At 35.2% G+C, this 15476-nt stretch overlaps 8 protein-coding genes across 8 annotated transcripts; 5 read left to right on the plus strand and 3 right to left on the minus strand.

The window, feature by feature from the left end:
• Nucleotides 1-197: 197 nt before the first annotated feature.
• On the minus strand, nucleotides 198-1185 carry RO3G_05665 (uncharacterized protein; the record flags this gene model as incomplete). Its single annotated transcript, XM_067660255.1, has 3 exons — nucleotides 198-327; nucleotides 415-842; nucleotides 1105-1185. The coding sequence occupies 3 exons, from the start codon at nucleotides 1183-1185 to the stop codon at nucleotides 198-200; spliced, it is 639 nt and encodes a 212-aa protein (XP_067516356.1).
• Nucleotides 1186-2658: 1473 nt separating this feature from the next.
• On the minus strand, nucleotides 2659-3153 carry RO3G_05666 (uncharacterized protein; the record flags this gene model as incomplete). The annotated part of the gene is made up of 2 exons (XM_067660256.1): nucleotides 2659-2870; nucleotides 3069-3153. The coding sequence occupies 2 exons, from the start codon at nucleotides 3151-3153 to the stop codon at nucleotides 2659-2661; spliced, it is 297 nt and encodes a 98-aa protein (XP_067516357.1).
• Nucleotides 3154-5315: 2162 nt separating this feature from the next.
• On the plus strand, nucleotides 5316-5512 carry RO3G_05667 (uncharacterized protein; the record flags this gene model as incomplete). Its single annotated transcript, XM_067660257.1, has 2 exons — nucleotides 5316-5457; nucleotides 5505-5512. 2 exons carry the CDS (start codon nucleotides 5316-5318, stop codon nucleotides 5510-5512), a joined length of 150 nt encoding a protein of 49 aa, XP_067516358.1.
• A 2246-nt stretch (nucleotides 5513-7758) lies between these two features.
• On the plus strand, nucleotides 7759-9003 carry RO3G_05668 (uncharacterized protein; the record flags this gene model as incomplete). Its single annotated transcript, XM_067660258.1, has 5 exons — nucleotides 7759-7774; nucleotides 7830-7947; nucleotides 8002-8023; nucleotides 8083-8332; nucleotides 8387-9003. 5 exons carry the CDS (start codon nucleotides 7759-7761, stop codon nucleotides 9001-9003), a joined length of 1023 nt encoding a protein of 340 aa, XP_067516359.1.
• Nucleotides 9004-10007: 1004 nt separating this feature from the next.
• On the minus strand, nucleotides 10008-10428 carry RO3G_05669 (uncharacterized protein; the record flags this gene model as incomplete). Its single annotated transcript, XM_067660259.1, has 3 exons — nucleotides 10008-10199; nucleotides 10246-10329; nucleotides 10393-10428. 3 exons carry the CDS (start codon nucleotides 10426-10428, stop codon nucleotides 10008-10010), a joined length of 312 nt encoding a protein of 103 aa, XP_067516360.1.
• A 604-nt stretch (nucleotides 10429-11032) lies between these two features.
• RO3G_05670 (uncharacterized protein) lies at nucleotides 11033-11859 on the plus strand (the record flags this gene model as incomplete). The annotated part of the gene is made up of 4 exons (XM_067660260.1): nucleotides 11033-11126; nucleotides 11184-11293; nucleotides 11345-11671; nucleotides 11731-11859. 4 exons carry the CDS (start codon nucleotides 11033-11035, stop codon nucleotides 11857-11859), a joined length of 660 nt encoding a protein of 219 aa, XP_067516361.1.
• A 1292-nt stretch (nucleotides 11860-13151) lies between these two features.
• RO3G_05671 (uncharacterized protein) lies at nucleotides 13152-13463 on the plus strand (the record flags this gene model as incomplete). Its single annotated transcript, XM_067660261.1, has 3 exons — nucleotides 13152-13178; nucleotides 13283-13421; nucleotides 13450-13463. The coding sequence occupies 3 exons, from the start codon at nucleotides 13152-13154 to the stop codon at nucleotides 13461-13463; spliced, it is 180 nt and encodes a 59-aa protein (XP_067516362.1).
• Nucleotides 13464-14459: 996 nt separating this feature from the next.
• Nucleotides 14460-15113, plus strand: RO3G_05672 (uncharacterized protein; the record flags this gene model as incomplete). The annotated part of the gene is made up of 1 exon (XM_067660262.1): nucleotides 14460-15113. The coding sequence occupies one exon, from the start codon at nucleotides 14460-14462 to the stop codon at nucleotides 15111-15113; it is 654 nt and encodes a 217-aa protein (XP_067516363.1).
• Nucleotides 15114-15476: the final 363 nt, after the last annotated feature.

A 15476-nucleotide genomic window follows, 5' to 3' on the forward strand; every position in this document is an offset into this window, starting at 1 on the left:
CGAAACTGAAGCTGAATCTTTTTAAGTGTATGTTTGCCTAGTATTCAAAGAGAACATTTACTTCATTTCCACTTCAAATTCGACCAAATGAACTTGCTTATTTCGTCTATTTGTGTGCCTTTATTTCGACTAAAATAAAAATAAGTTTGACCAGGTTGTAATGAGTTTTCAGCTGCATGGTCGAATTAAAGAAGCACTTATTTATTTAAACAACACTCAAAGAAGTATTCAAAATGTCTAATCCAACCTTGACAGCTCTCAGGAGTCTCCTTCTCCGCAGCCTCTCTTAGTCTTGCTACTAAGTTGTGGCGGTCTGTCATCAGAGATCTGCGAACAAGTGCCTTTACCTTGATCCAAAATTCTTTTATTGGATTTAAGAAAGGGGGGTAAGGCGAAAGGTACATTATCTTATACCCTCTCTTGTTGACCTCTTCCGTAGACTTTTCAGGCTTATGGATAGGAGCATTATCCATGACTAAATTGCAATCCTTCAAATTGTGTTTGTCAAGGACATCCAGGACGTGTATATGAAGTGCTATGAGTTCCTTCCACTTTGTACCAGTTTTAATTACCCTGAGCCCAACATTGTTAACATTAAGAGAATAAATTTCGCCTAATATGGAAACCGATGGTCCTCTGGTGGTTGCTACTACAACGTTTGCAGACTCTTCTTTCTTGGATCTGCCCTGGCTTCTTACAGTAGGAAGATTGAACCCAGACCCATCAATGAAGATACAGCTTTGCATAAAACTGATATTAAAATCTTTAATCCACGCTTCAGCAGCTCTAAATCTTGGTTCAATAACGTAGGAGAGTTTTGTTTGGCAGGGATCTTTGTGATCCTCTTTAACATAGAAGAGCAGTTTTCTTTCAAGTGCTTATCCATGCCAGATTTAGAAATACTAAAGCCTTCAAATTTATCAATGAGGGCGTCAACCGTTTGATCTAGCGTGACTACCAGGTTGTTGTCAATAAATTCTTCCAAAAACCATATGCTTTTCCTTCAGCTTTGCGAATGTGCTGGTTTTTTTTTATTTTTTTTTGGCTACTCTTCAATAGCATTATCTACTTCTAAGGCCTCTTCTTTTTGTATGCTTCTTTTACTGCCTTAACCCAAGATGTCAAGGTAGATATAGGTATACCATACTTCTTTCCAACCTTGTTGTAACTAAGGGTAGTAAACATATACGTCTGAATAGCTCTGGTACAGCTGGCTGATAGTTTTCTTCTTAGCTATTTTCTCTTCCGCTATGTTAGATTGTGGCTCTTGAGCTTGGTTTGAAGCTTTTGTACTAAACACTATACATTTGAAAATTGCTTTTTTCCCTTAAAGTCGTAGCTGTTGATAGATTCACTTTTAAGAAAAAACTAAGAAAGGGACTTTTAGTTGAAACTCATTGCAACCTGCATTGAGTTTAGTTGCCGCTTTGGTCGAATTTGAAGTTCATGTATTTCAACGGCTACTCATTACGATTTGTAGTAAAATCTATTTTGAACCTTCTATACCAAAAAAACAAAAAGACAAACATAAACTCACTCTCTTTCTAGTAAATTATGTCAAAAAAAAAAAAAAAAACTTGGGCTTAGATACTGATATGATTAACACTTTCTTGGTGAATTAATAGAAAGTGGGCGTGGCTCGCTTTTTATTATCTACGTCTGGCACATTAGGACACGAGCGTGGCTAATGTCTTGGGTCTACATTCAAATTTTTCCAACAATTTTGTATTTGATAATAGCGCTTCTGAATCATAAATAAAAGCTTTGTTAGAAACAGCAAAGGTACCTACAGCTACGTATTGAATTGAAGTTTTTTTTTTTTTTCAAGTAATTTTTTAACTTGGTGAGATCTTGAGGATAAACCAGGAAAGTCTATCGATACCAGACATACCTTATGATTTGTGCACTGCAAATATTTTATCGTTTCTATCATAAATCAATGGATTACTGAAGTAATCTTTTTTTTTTACTTTTTTTTTATTTTATTTAACCTTGCAATTAAAACAATTAAAGCCCAAACTTACCAAAGTGCATATAGGGTAACACAGCGATAAGTGTGCTGGAAAATGACAGAATTTGAAGTAAAACGCATCGTTCTTCATTCTCTTCAGCATCTGAGATGCTTTGCACGATCATTTTGTAATTTTGATTTGTACAACTAAAAAACAAAAAAAAAACAAGTCAGCAAACAATTTTGATCATCATTGATCAAAGTATTTGATTACCAAAGTAAGTTATGATAAATAGCTTTAGGATTATTTCATCCTTTGATTATGGCCGTGGATTCGGTATTCTCTTGAAGACTATCAGACGACGGTATTCACAGGAGGGGGGGGGGGCAGCATTGATTTGTTTGAAACTCATCAATCAGACACGCCCTGTTTCTTCGGCAGCTCTTCTGAATCCGACGCCTCTCACAGATTCTTGATACCGGGTATTTGGAGCGAAATAGTGACCCATAAGGTATCTGTGTATGTCTAACCAATGTACGTCTGCTGCCTCACCCACACGATCACGATGATAGCATACGAAGGATAATCATACCTCAGAAAAGAACTCTTTGTGAATGTAAGCAGTGATATCAAAACGAGCGTCATCTTGAAATGCGCAGAGAAATATGAATTTAGACATGGAGTAGGCATGTCGCATAGATGATGTTTACGAAATCCTCCGATCGCTCTCGATACTGCCCATCCCAGCCAATACGATCGGGATAGATGATTTAGCAGATAAAATACGATCACCAGAAGCCAGAGTAGTACTCATGATGTCAGCTTTAGTATTCGGTAGAGAATCTTCATTCATGACGAAGGCTAGTATCAGGGAACCTGTCCTTTCAACGTAGAGAAAGGCAAATGGCAGTATTTGGGCTGTTGAAAATACCAAAGATGGAACTGTCACTGGGCACGATTTCAATTTGACTGCGAGTATCCTGGATAGTTTGGCATAGCATGAGCCATTGAAAAAACCATTCGATTGTGATGGGTAGTGCTCTTATGCACAAGAATGCTGATATTAGAAAATACACTGAGCAATGCACTTATGGCATTGATTATCTTCCGATTTACTTTCTGAGTTCAACCGGATAGGACAGTTTTGGTCAAGATGTAAAAGTAAACTGAAAAGAAAAAGAGCTTTTGCAGGAAGAGACATGATCGTCTAGGAATAAAGATGCATGCAATAGGATCTCTGAGAAACCTTTAAGACTTTTTTTTTTAGATATTCAGCCACTAGAGTCATAGACTGCTTAAATTGTAAGCCAATGTAATAGTGCTTCTTTTTTCATGCAATTCATGCACTAATAATAAATTTTAAAAATAATTTAAATGAAATTTGTTCTGAGTTTGAAATATTTTTTCCTGAACAAACACGAAAATAGCTTCTTGTGAAAACAGAAGTGATGATATAAAGATAGGATCCATGTGTAAAAGCATCTTCAATATTATAAACATGTCTTTTTTCCAAAGGCTTTTTTTGATCATGAACATGTGGATATTACGAGATGTTCTCTAACAATGGTAAAACAAAACTGTTCACCCTAATCGAGAGAAAATGCGGTGAATTCCATAAAGAAAAAGTCTCTCTCTTTTTTTTTATATAACAATCACTTGAAGTTGAACAAAATGAAGTGTAACTTTACTATTTGTTTTACTAAACCCGTATTTTTTCTTAGCGTCGATCTGTTGCTTAAAAATGGTTTGCATAACCTTGATCACAAGCAGTACAACGGCAGAAATAAAAAAAAAATTTTTTTTTGTGTTTCCACAGGCTAGATTCATTTCGATTTCTAGGATAAAGCAGATGAATCGAAAAGATTTGAACCAAACTACTTTTTTTTTAAAAAAAATAGCGCATAAAAAGAATAGTTGAGGTAAATTAGATGGTGTAGAATAGAGTATGTGTGTGATTCATGAAAGCGGTTTATAAACAATGGTTTAGTCAAGGATTGTGAGTTGTACAAATGACATCTTTTTATGCCCCTGAAAATAAAAGCCAGTCGTGCCACGATAGAGTGGCATAATTAAAAAAGAAGGTTCTAAAAAGAAAAAACAGACCGAATTTGATGATTAAAAGATTGTATCATTTTTAAATGCTTTCATCTGGAAACAGCACAAAAAGAAGACAATTGAATGTGATTAAGATAAAAGCAGGGTGGATGATGTAGACACAGCACTCTATTTGTCTCCTTTCTCTCTTTCTCTTTTTTTTTAATGCTAAATTAAATGTCGTCATACCACAAATTTTTTTTAAAAAAACCTAAAAATACATTTGGTATGAATCCCCAAAGGAGATGGTGAAGAATAAAATGGGATGATTGATTTTCAATTGTTTCTTTGTATTCAGTGAACAATACATGTAATACGAAACATTCGTAATTTGAATTTAGAGAAAAAGATGTAAAATATAAACAAAAAACGCTCAGGCCAATATTTTATTAAACTTTTCTATTATGAGTAATCGACTACATGAAAACAATTGCGTTTCATCTTGGCCATTCTTGTCTTGTGATTATAATTTCCAGATTGAATTACAGATCTCGATCCTACAACTTATCAACACCCCCTTTACACCTCTTTTTCATGGATCGATAGGCAATAAAAGAAAGGATGATTATACAAACTTGCTCTTTTTTTTGATAAAGAGAAAGGCATGTCTATGTTTGTTGGATGAAATTCATTTTGTGTAAAATTTCAAGTTTTTTTTGTAATACTTTTATGTTTGCATTGACTGAAGCAGTGAAATAAAATCGAGTCTGTACTCTTTATGCAAACAAGATGAGACAAGATAAAAAGAAAAAGGGGGCAAAAATAACTCATCTTGATTTTAGGGTGGATTTTCCTTTTTTGTTGACTGCAAACTTGGGAGAATATGATTTCCGTTGATGAACAGTAACAGGATGAGGTAACATACGATAGTATCACGGGTCATGAAAAAAGAAACATGTATCACTCTACCACAAGAGTCGGGGCCACATTGGATGATGATGATTCTATTTTCTTGTTTGGATAGTATCGACTAAAGGGTTCATTCTGTTTACATCATCTCAATACACCAGACTGGGTTGAATATGAATATACCCCCAAAGAGAGAGAGAGTGTGTGTGTGGAGTCATAAATTGAATATAAAATAATTTCCCATGACCCACTTGTGATTCTGTGTAAATAAGTCTACTTGTATTTTCACACCATTTCTATCTACTTTTTCTTTGTGTGTTAGGTGAAACAAACTGGTAACAAGCCACTGAACATATAAAAAGAAAAAGGAAAAAAATAAAAAATAAAAAAAAAGGATGGCTTTCTTTTCTTCTTCAATTTATGTGTACGAATAAGAAAATGATGAAATCCTATTCCACATCCATCAATTTACCTGTTTGCTCTGGTCGTGGTAAAAGTTATTGTCTTGTTCATAAAAGATATTTTGAAACAAGTTGGTGTCCAGATTGTAGTCGATTAAGCTGTAAGTTGAATGAAGGATGGCGATGGTTGATCCTCATTGTTTCATAGGTCATTAAAATACACTAGACATTCATGCCTGTTATTTATTATAAAGCAACTTCATATTTGATTCATATGCTGGTCTATCAAGAAACAAACATGATTCCCCTCCCCCCCTTTTTTTAAAAAAAGTATTCAAATCACAAAAGATTTTTTTTTATTCTTAATCTTTTCTATGCCCTTTTATTATTCAACAATAAAAAAAATGATATGTTTTGTATATTAATCTTGATAACAGTCCTCATTTATAATTGTGTAACAAATGTACTCTTCATAAGCAATCCATGGCGATCTGTCCACGTTTTATCTTTATGGTTCACTAACCATCTGATGATAGCACACAACACCGTGTACAATAATGATCATCTTTTGATTAGATTTCTATTTCTTTACACTTTCTTTTAATACAGCAAACATGTTATAGACTATCAAATCATGTATTGTTTTATAAAAGAAATTATGTAGTACATTTGCTTATGTAAATAAAGAAAAAGGGAAAATATTTTCTGTACACCTGCACACAGACCTTTCTCTCTCTCTCTTTTTTTTTCTCTCATTTTGTCATACTTTGATAAACCTGAATTGGTAGTAAAAGTAATAATAGTATCCAAGTCCAATGACTAAAGACTTGTTTGAGAATAAAAATCATTTGTACATTTTATGATGCTTTCATCTCTAAAACCATTTAAAAATAAAACTCTAAAAGTCTCATTTACATCATCTTTCTAGAGTCCAGTAACTTGAATCTAATTCAGGGCTCTCTCTCTCTCTCTCTCTCTCTCTCTCTCTCTCTCTCTCCCTCTCTACACACACACATGATCTGTCTCTGTGACTTTATTGATCGTTCTGGAACAATAAAGAACAGATCTCTTTTTTAAATCATGACACACACAAAAGAAGAAAGAAAAAAAAAAAAAAAACAATCGGCAAGGTAGAATAAGATGCATACAGCCCTACATTATGATTTCAAAAAGACGATCAATTTGAATCACCCTTTTTGTTATTTAAACCTGTAGGCCTATTGATTACCAAACAAACTTTTTCATTCTGTTCCTCATTCTCAATCAAGGTGAACGATGCATCCCAGATTGTCTGATTCGGTAGCTTATTTATGTAAGGGTCATCAAACTGAAATGTATTTTTAGTCATCAAGGGGTTTACTGACTTCTTTACATCCTTTACAAGTCCTATTTCATTTGAATACAAGTCCTTTTCAATAAACCACGATTAATTTCTTGAAATTAATTGGACAGGGGTACCGTCTAAACATCACATCAACCCCATCTTCTTTTCTAAATAAAATCAGATGGATTCATCCTATCCACCACTTGACTCTCAGTTTTAGTTTAATCTGCTTTGTTTCATTCATCGTGTCTTTTGAACTCTAAAGTACACTCTTTCTACAAGTATCACATCTATCGAAATCATTCATTTTTATCCATTCTGATCATCTCTTCACTGCTTCCTTTGAAGTCCGGAAGAAAAAAAAAAAAAAGGGTACAGGCTGAATGGGGGGTTTTTTTTTTGCCACCGCTTTCTCCCCTGATGAAAAATAAGCTTCCTTGCAGGAAAATCCTTTTGAATCATTCCAACCTGTTTTTTTTTATTTGTACGCGTATGTCTTTAGGATGTCTCATTTCAGAATCCATGACAGGAGCCTGTCCTACTCTCATACATTCGGGGCAAGAAATATCAGACTGAAAAGCAAGGAGTTTGCAGGGTGTGAGTTGTCTAACCCCCTTTCATATCTGGAAAGTCCCATTTTGTATTACATTCAAAGTCGAGGCCCCCAAGAAAAAGGTTTTATTATTATTCCTACCTCTCACTGAATGCAAAGTTGTCAAACGAGAAGGCTTTGATAAAGAAGAATGGAGATGAGCACTCTTCTTTTGCAAAGAAAAAAAAAAGGATAGTCTATTGACAAATAGGCTTGAATGTTCATGTTCTTTTTCATCTTTTTATAAACGATTCTACTTTAAAGCCTTCTTCTTTTTTCTCACCCAAAAAAAAAAAAAAAAGAATCATTCAATCACTTTACTTTTTTTTTTTTTTCAATTTATTCGCTCATTGAATTATTTTCACTCAGTTTAGATAAAGTCTAAAAAAATTTCTTTTTTTTCGCTGTTCTTCTCTTTACTCCTTAATTTTATATATTAGATACATTCATTCTCTCTTTCTTTTTTTTTACTTACTCTCTTTTTCTTGCTCCCCTTCATAAATAGTATAGATTCCATTTTACATTTAAAATAACTTTTCCTTTTTCATGAGTGGAGAAAGCGGTAAAGGATTTGATCTCCTGAAAAAGGTTGAAATTTTAATTTTTTTTTATGATAGACTTTAGTAGTTTAGTTGAATCATGTTCCAAAGAAAATAATGGTATATCAGCTTGTACACCAACAACAACAGACATTTGGGTGAATGGCACAAGCCATTATTTTATATGGAAATACAAGTAAACAATCCTACTCTCTTGCCCCCTTTTTTTTAACTTTTTCTTTATTCGCAGTAATCCATTTTATGTCAATGCAGTAAAGAGATACAAATACTATTAGCATACAACCAAACTAAACCTATTTTTATACAAAAGGAATACTTGAACCTTTACTTGTATTACATTATCAACTACGCTTATGTCAATGTCAAAAATTACAACAACCTTACCACATTGACAGGTGGCATCCATATCACCGTAGATGATTCTTGGTTTTTAAGTCCAAGTCTAACAAGTCAAAACTTGACAATGTATGGATTTTTATTACCTTCGACAGCTAATGTAACTCTAGAATTATCAGATCCAGACAGCCAATATCCCCGACCTTTCAATTTTACTGTAACTCGTAAAGTTTGCTTATTATTTATAAAAGCATAGACTTAGACTATTTTTATACTAGAACTTGCATCTACCCACCTCAATAGTAATCCAAACAGCGCATCTACCCCTAATTCAACTACGGACGATACCACAAATAACACTAATAACTCTCATAACACAACACATAACGCATTGCCCGGTTGGGCTATTGCCGTGATTGTGATTGCCGTGATCGGCTTGATCTGTGGTGCAGTCGCCCTTTTCTGGATCACAGTCGTCTCTCGTAAAAACAAAAAGAACAATAAACTCATACCCGTCATCATCACGCCCAAGCCTGGCAAGGACACCGAAAAGGTCCTTGTCGACAGCATCTCTGTCAATTCTCAGGCACCGATCCTTGCCTGTCGTTCATCTGAAAGTGTGGCCATGCGAGAATCCAGTATCGCATCAAGACCCTTGACGGATGCGACGATCGAGGCCTTTAGGAGCACACCGATGTATGAAGAAGAAGAAGAGATGAGAAGAAGACGGTTGGGCGAGGCCCTGCTGCAAAAACAATTGGAAGAAGATGGCACGTCGGTGAAACATGCGGGTCGGTTCACTCATGTGAAAAGTTTGGCAGATATCCAAAAGAGTGCTATTGTTGAACAACCTTTACCACCTCCACCACCTGCTTTAACTACAAATAAAAATTGAACATGTTATCCTATCCAATCAACTCGGTTCGTCTTTCTTCTCTGGTCATTTGTGACTCCATTTCCAATGATTCCATATATTAAAAAAAAAAAAAGGACTCAGCTATCCTCTTTCTCTCTCTCTTTTTTTTTGTGCTTTATAAAATGAATGACGATATTGAGCCACCCAGTTATGATCATGCCTTACAATCCAGTGAGGCCCAAGTGCTTCAGTATGGAAAATACAAGGACGCAAGCTATGATTCCTTTGAAAGAGGAGAGATGTTCATCCAAGCATTTTCTTCTCAGCTGGATCGTTTCCCATCCGAGAAAGTACAGCAAGTCCAACAACACGGATTCCTCTCTGTGATTCATATCGATGATACCCCACAGACAAACACACTCTATCAACATCCTCACGGCCCACAAGCATTCACGGCCACTGGACACACACTTCATTTCTGGCCACAACTGAAACAAACCTATCCAGATCTTGATGTGATCGCTCAAGGCTCGCATCCTTTTCTCAGCCTGAAAGAGTATGGATCCAAATTCGAATCCATCACCCATCATTATTTTGAACTCACGGTCGAACGAGTCCCAAGCAAGGAGACCGTGATCGCCATCGGTCTGAGCACACAGCCTTATCCCATCTTTCGTATGCCCGGTTGGAATAAATTCTCCGTGGGCTACCACAGTGATGACGGCCACAAGTTTTGTGATGATGCGACCGGCGGACAGGCCTACGGGCCATCTTGGGGCCCTGGGGATACGGTCGGATGTGGCTACTGTCCCGAGACAGGGCAGGTCTATTTCACAAAGAACGGACAACAGATCGGTACCGCCTTCAGTCAGCTCAGCCAGCACTGTTATTTCCCCAGTATCGGTGCAGATGGACCCGCGACCGTTCAGGTCAATTTCGGTCAACTCCCTTTCCTTTATCCAATCGATCCATGGGCAGGACAATTCTTATGATGTTTATTGGTATAACAAAAAATAAAAAAAAACACACACTCCTCTCTCTCTTTATTCTTTTGCTTTTTCATCACTTCCAGTTTCAGCCAAAGGACTTTCTTTCACAGGACTTGCGCCAGGTTGAGAAACAGGATTTGAATGAGGAATGGTATCAGGTGAAGGATGTTCTGAACCTATTGTTGCTAAAGGCTCTTTACCAGCTTTGGTTAATTCATAATCACCAGAATCAAAATATTTACGTTCCTAAGAAAGCATATTAAAATATATCATAACAATCCCATCTCATTACCTTGAGTCTGTGACCTAAAAGATCTTTACGATCAGGAAGTTTACCGTACATGCGAAATAACTTTCTTTCTTCTTCAGTTAATTTCTATTTTAAATAATTAGAAAAAAAAAACAATTCTTATTTAATTAGTATAAAGCATCACTTTACACTGACATCAACTTTAGTTGCTTGAGCTGGATTCATGTTTCTTTTTAACAAAGAATATCAAGTGTATAAAAGCAAGAAAAAAAAAAAATAGAAAAAAAAAAAAGAGAGGGTGAGAAAGTGACGTATGCTTTAATGTGGGTTTTGCACTCCTCCAAAAAAAAAAAAAAAAATAGAAAGCAAACATGCTCTTCTTGTATTCTCTTCAACAGAACAACAGACAGAAAATGTTCTCTTTCTTTCTAATTCGTGTTTTTGGGTAAACCAGATGTAAGATTGCTTTTGACTACAGTTAACTTGGATAAAGTTAGAAAATTTAAATCACAAACGAGTAGTGTTCTTTTTTTTTTTCTCATGTGCTCCTTTTCGTCGACATACACACACCATATCATTTATCAATTCCAACAAAGTGTATGTGAGAGAAAGAAGAATGTGCTCATGCTTCTTTATATAAAGTCGAGATTTATTTTTATTACAATTTTCAATTTCAGTTTATTTTATCTATTTTTGTACATTTCATTTACAAAACTTTTTCTTTCTTTTTATTTATAAATGGGATTCACCTCAGAAAAGTGTTGCTGCTTTATACCACTTCGACTAGGCGCTTTTGTTATTGCCCTTTGGTTTTTCGTAAGCAAAGAAAATGGCGCTAAACAAAGAATTGAAACTGATATGTTTTGTGTACACAAAGGTTGCTTATTTTTTGGATGCAGTTACTGGATTCCTCGGCATCAATGGTAATTGCTTAAAGTAGAAAAAAAGTAGAGAATAAGTGTGTTGAATTGTTACTTTAGCTGTTGTTGTATATTCCGGACAGACAGTCAAAGCTTGGTACTATGTTGATTTGATATTTACAATCATGGTACTCGTAGGTGGACTGTCGGGTATCATTGGCACTTTATTTGTAAGATGAATTCAACCCATCCCTATCTCCTTTTGACCTATGCATCATTAGGCACAAAGAAAATCAGCAAAATTATTCAGTTTTACTATCTGGATTTGTTGCTTGTTATCCTTTGTTAAATATGTGGCAAGTCTTGCATTGATGATTATTTATCGTCAAAATATGATCAATACCTGCATTCGATCAGGCTTCGTGAGCTTCAATAATGCACAGACAGGTCTCGTACCTAGTAATATATCCACGAATGGATATTATACACCTGTTAAATATCCAAACACACTGAATGCTCATGCTACTTCAGCTGAAGATTGTCAGCAAGCCATTCGATTGCTTATCATCACCTGGGGTGTCATCATCTTTGTTGTTCAACTCGTGCAGGTAAAAAAAAAAATTGGATCGATGGTCAGCATAGTAACTGATTCATGGTCATTGTATAGCTTTATTTTGCAACGGTTGTCAGTAGTTATGCCAACCGATTGAGTAGTGGAGCGCGCCATCATCGTCTTCATGATCAACAAATTAAGGATTTTGAGGAATCCCGTTTCCATATGTCCACTGTGTATTAAAGAAAAAAAAAAATAAAGAAAATAGGCATCTCACAATTAGGATTTACTACTCAATTTTCTTTCACGTCAACAAAAGTATGTTTGTATATCTACTGGTGTTCAATTGAGTCTTTTTTTTTTCAATTGGTCATAGAATATTCATTGTTCCTGAATTGTTTACTATTAGTTCATTCTAAAAGCCTTTATAATCGGATATTTCAGTTACCTTTAAGTCGCTGGTTGGGGGTTTTTTTGATAGCTAACACTTGCACTTTATAAAGTGATTCTGTTTCATAAGGATGATCTCGATACAAAAATCGATATTCTTAAAGTTCATTAGCAGAGCAATTTTAATCAAACATGGATTCGCACCGTTAGGTTTTGTCTTTTGTTTTGAATACTATTGCTCTCATCATGATCGTTCAAATCAAGATTAAAGTTTATATTTTTGTAGTAAATTTTTTAGTTTGCCTATAATCCAATTGCAATTCTACTTTTTAAATCAACATATAGTCGTTAAAAGAAAAGAAGCAATGCTATTTAACGTCTACGGTAATAATGCAAAAAAAAAAGAGAGCACCTCTCGACTTGTATATTGCGTTTATTCATAATTTAATAACAATCTTGTTCAATTGCATCTTTGTATAATCAAGAAAAAAAGTGGAGCAAAGTATTGTAAAATTAAGCTACCGAGAGGACATGCAACGAGCCATTCCCTATTTTCTTTTTCTTTAGTAAAAATACAGATGTTAATGACTGTGATGTACTCCAATATTACAGTTTTTTGCAAAAAAATGTCGGAAAATGCAATGCATTCGGTGCTGATAAATGAGTGGATACAACTACTAGCATATCAATAGTCCTTTCATCCTACTAGTTGCGTCTTTGTTTTAATCTTAATGCTTTGTATAGCTTTTACTCTTCAACGTTTTGTTTAGGATACATGTTTTTTTTTATATTACTTACCAATTGCTTTTATACTTTTGACTGATATGATTTATTAACAAGATAGTATAGTATCATAGAATATAGTTTTATGAGAAGGATGAAAAGAGAGAAAAGCAAAGTTCCTTCTCTCATAAAGTTGGTTTTTTTATTTTGCCATGTTATTTTTACACATACAATGAAATGTCAAAATAGTGACCTTTTTTTTTTTCAAACAAATTTTTTTATAATGACAATTCAAGTGCGATCCAAACGAAGGGTATTGCCTAAACGTTCAATAATCGACGTTGATTTCGTTTCACCTACTACACACAATTTACAAGATCTACTTTGTACAGTGACACAGATACCTTCAAAACAAGATTACAATGTCATCAATGAACTTTTTGGAAAAAGTAACAGTACAGCAAAACAGCAGTTGCCACCAATAGTTATTGGCCAATCTACGCGCAGCCGGCTGGCGAAAAAAAGAGAACAAGTTGATATACCTGTTGAAAAGAGTAGGATAAATGATGAAGAAATGCCGAGTGAAAGCACAGTGGAGGATGGAGTAGAGAATAAATTAATAGAGAATGGTGATGATAACAATAGCTCAATACAGAGTAATGATAGTAGTGATGATCATGACAATAGTGATGGTAAGGACAGTACAGATGATAATGATAGCATCCACTCGATAGAAAACAAGAATGACATCAATAAAAGTCGCAATGACATGACCCAGAGTAAATATAATTCAGAGATTGAACATTCAAAAGACGCGTTAACGAACATTCGTAATTCGATGGATTCAACAACAAAAGAAGAGATGTGTTTAGATCATCTTGCAAAAGATACGGAAACCTCTTCATCAGGAACAGTTGATGAAGGAGATTTAATCATAAGCAAAAATAGCAAACAAAGACCGACGACAAGTCCAACCAAAAAGAGAAAAAAGAAGCGAGCGTGTGAAAAAAGGGAGACATCGTTTATGATGCCACCTTGCAAAATACCCAAGAAAACTCGTACACATGCGACACTCAAGATACTAAAACAGTCAGGGGCCCTCGATTGGGTTGTGAATGGCCGAGATCTTGATCCCAGAAAGAAGGATATTGGGAAAGTGAGGAAAAGACAGCTAAGGTGTAGGTTACATCGTCCCTTCATCACTAAAAGAGTCATTCATAATAAACATGCTTGGCTTATTAAAAATTAACCAATCATAATTCAACATCAATTATGAGCAATAACTGATAAACCAATCAAATTTCGAATTAAAAAGTACTATAAAAGCCATCCAGAAGTGATGAAAAAGAATTTCTTTTTTTTTTCTTCTTCTTCTTTACTATTTAACAAAGTATCCCCTCTATTCTTTGCTTTTTTTATTGCAACCCTTTTAATTATTTTATTATTTTTTAAAAACTTCTTCAATTATTTTTGTGTATAGCTTATTATTATATCAAAAATGATTGCCTTTTAAATCCCTTCGCTCCCCCTTTTCGCTTTTTTTAATTGTCTTGTTAAATCTCTTGATTGTTAAATTTGTTAAATTTTGTTAATTTGTTAAATTTGTTAAATTTGTTAAATATGTCCTTTGAAAAAGTTGGCTACCAGCTCCCCAATAAACCCTTCTTCGCTTATACTACAGACGAACCCTCCACTTGCAACAGAAAGAAAAACTAGAAAACGAAACACCAATGACTCATCAAAATCAATTTTATCCTCAAACTCAAGCCATCGCGCCACCCACTCCAATGTCCACTCAAGACCTCCATCAAGTATTCTCTGATTGGCTTATCCCCTCTCAAGATGTTGTTTTGAAACAAGAAGAAATTCAAGATATCCTGGGCTTATTCTCTCCTCCACTCACAGCAAGTCCCGTATCTGAAAATGAATCTTCAATGCCCTCTTGTGATTTAATCTCCTTGTTTCCCGACGTAGTGGGTTCTACACCAGTAAAACCCGTTCAATCCAAACGCCGCTTAACTCCTATTATGCCCAAGACTTCTAACGTGGTCCCAATTGCTCCTCGTCCTGGTCATTTTAGTGCCCCTGTGACTCCCAAAAGAAAGGCAAGTCATGAAGATGGGGATGAGATGGCAATGAAACGACAAAAGAATACGGACGCTGCTCGTCGATCTCGACTTAAAAAGATACTCAAGATGGAAAACTTGGAAAAGCAGGTCAAGGATTTGGAGTGTGAAAATTCAAGACTTACGACCCGTGTTGCCGTGCTAGAGTCTGAAAAAGGTGCACTTGCTTCAAAAGAAAAATCACTTGAAGAACGTATACGTGTACTTGAAACTCAACTTTCTGAAGCTCATCGAGCTCTTACTACTATTAGATCTTAACTTTTTTTTTATTAAATAAACATTTAAATATCAATGAAACCTTGAACAAATTCGTCTATTGAATCCAATGTATGTTTCAATTTATCCTGTTTGGGTGATTTTCGAGCATAACAAATAAACCAATTCAAGTAAGATTTGTATCGCTCACACTCTTCCAAGATGGCATTGACCTCTTGTTTTCCCAACGTTTTGTCTGGCACATGAAGGGAAGACAAGAATTTTTTAAAGTTATCCGTATGCAAGCAATCGAGCTGCTGTTCAGTCCAGTATCCTAAGGGTAAAGCGACGTGATCTTGTGAGATGTCGATAAAGTGACCCAAGAAGGAGATGGTGGGTTGCTGAGGAGTAGAGACTGTGAGGAAA

This window comes from Rhizopus delemar, genomic scaffold (genome assembly GCF_000149305.1).
Source record: "Rhizopus delemar RA 99-880 supercont3.4 genomic scaffold, whole genome shotgun sequence".
NCBI lineage: Eukaryota > Fungi > Mucoromycota > Mucoromycetes > Mucorales > Rhizopodaceae > Rhizopus > Rhizopus delemar.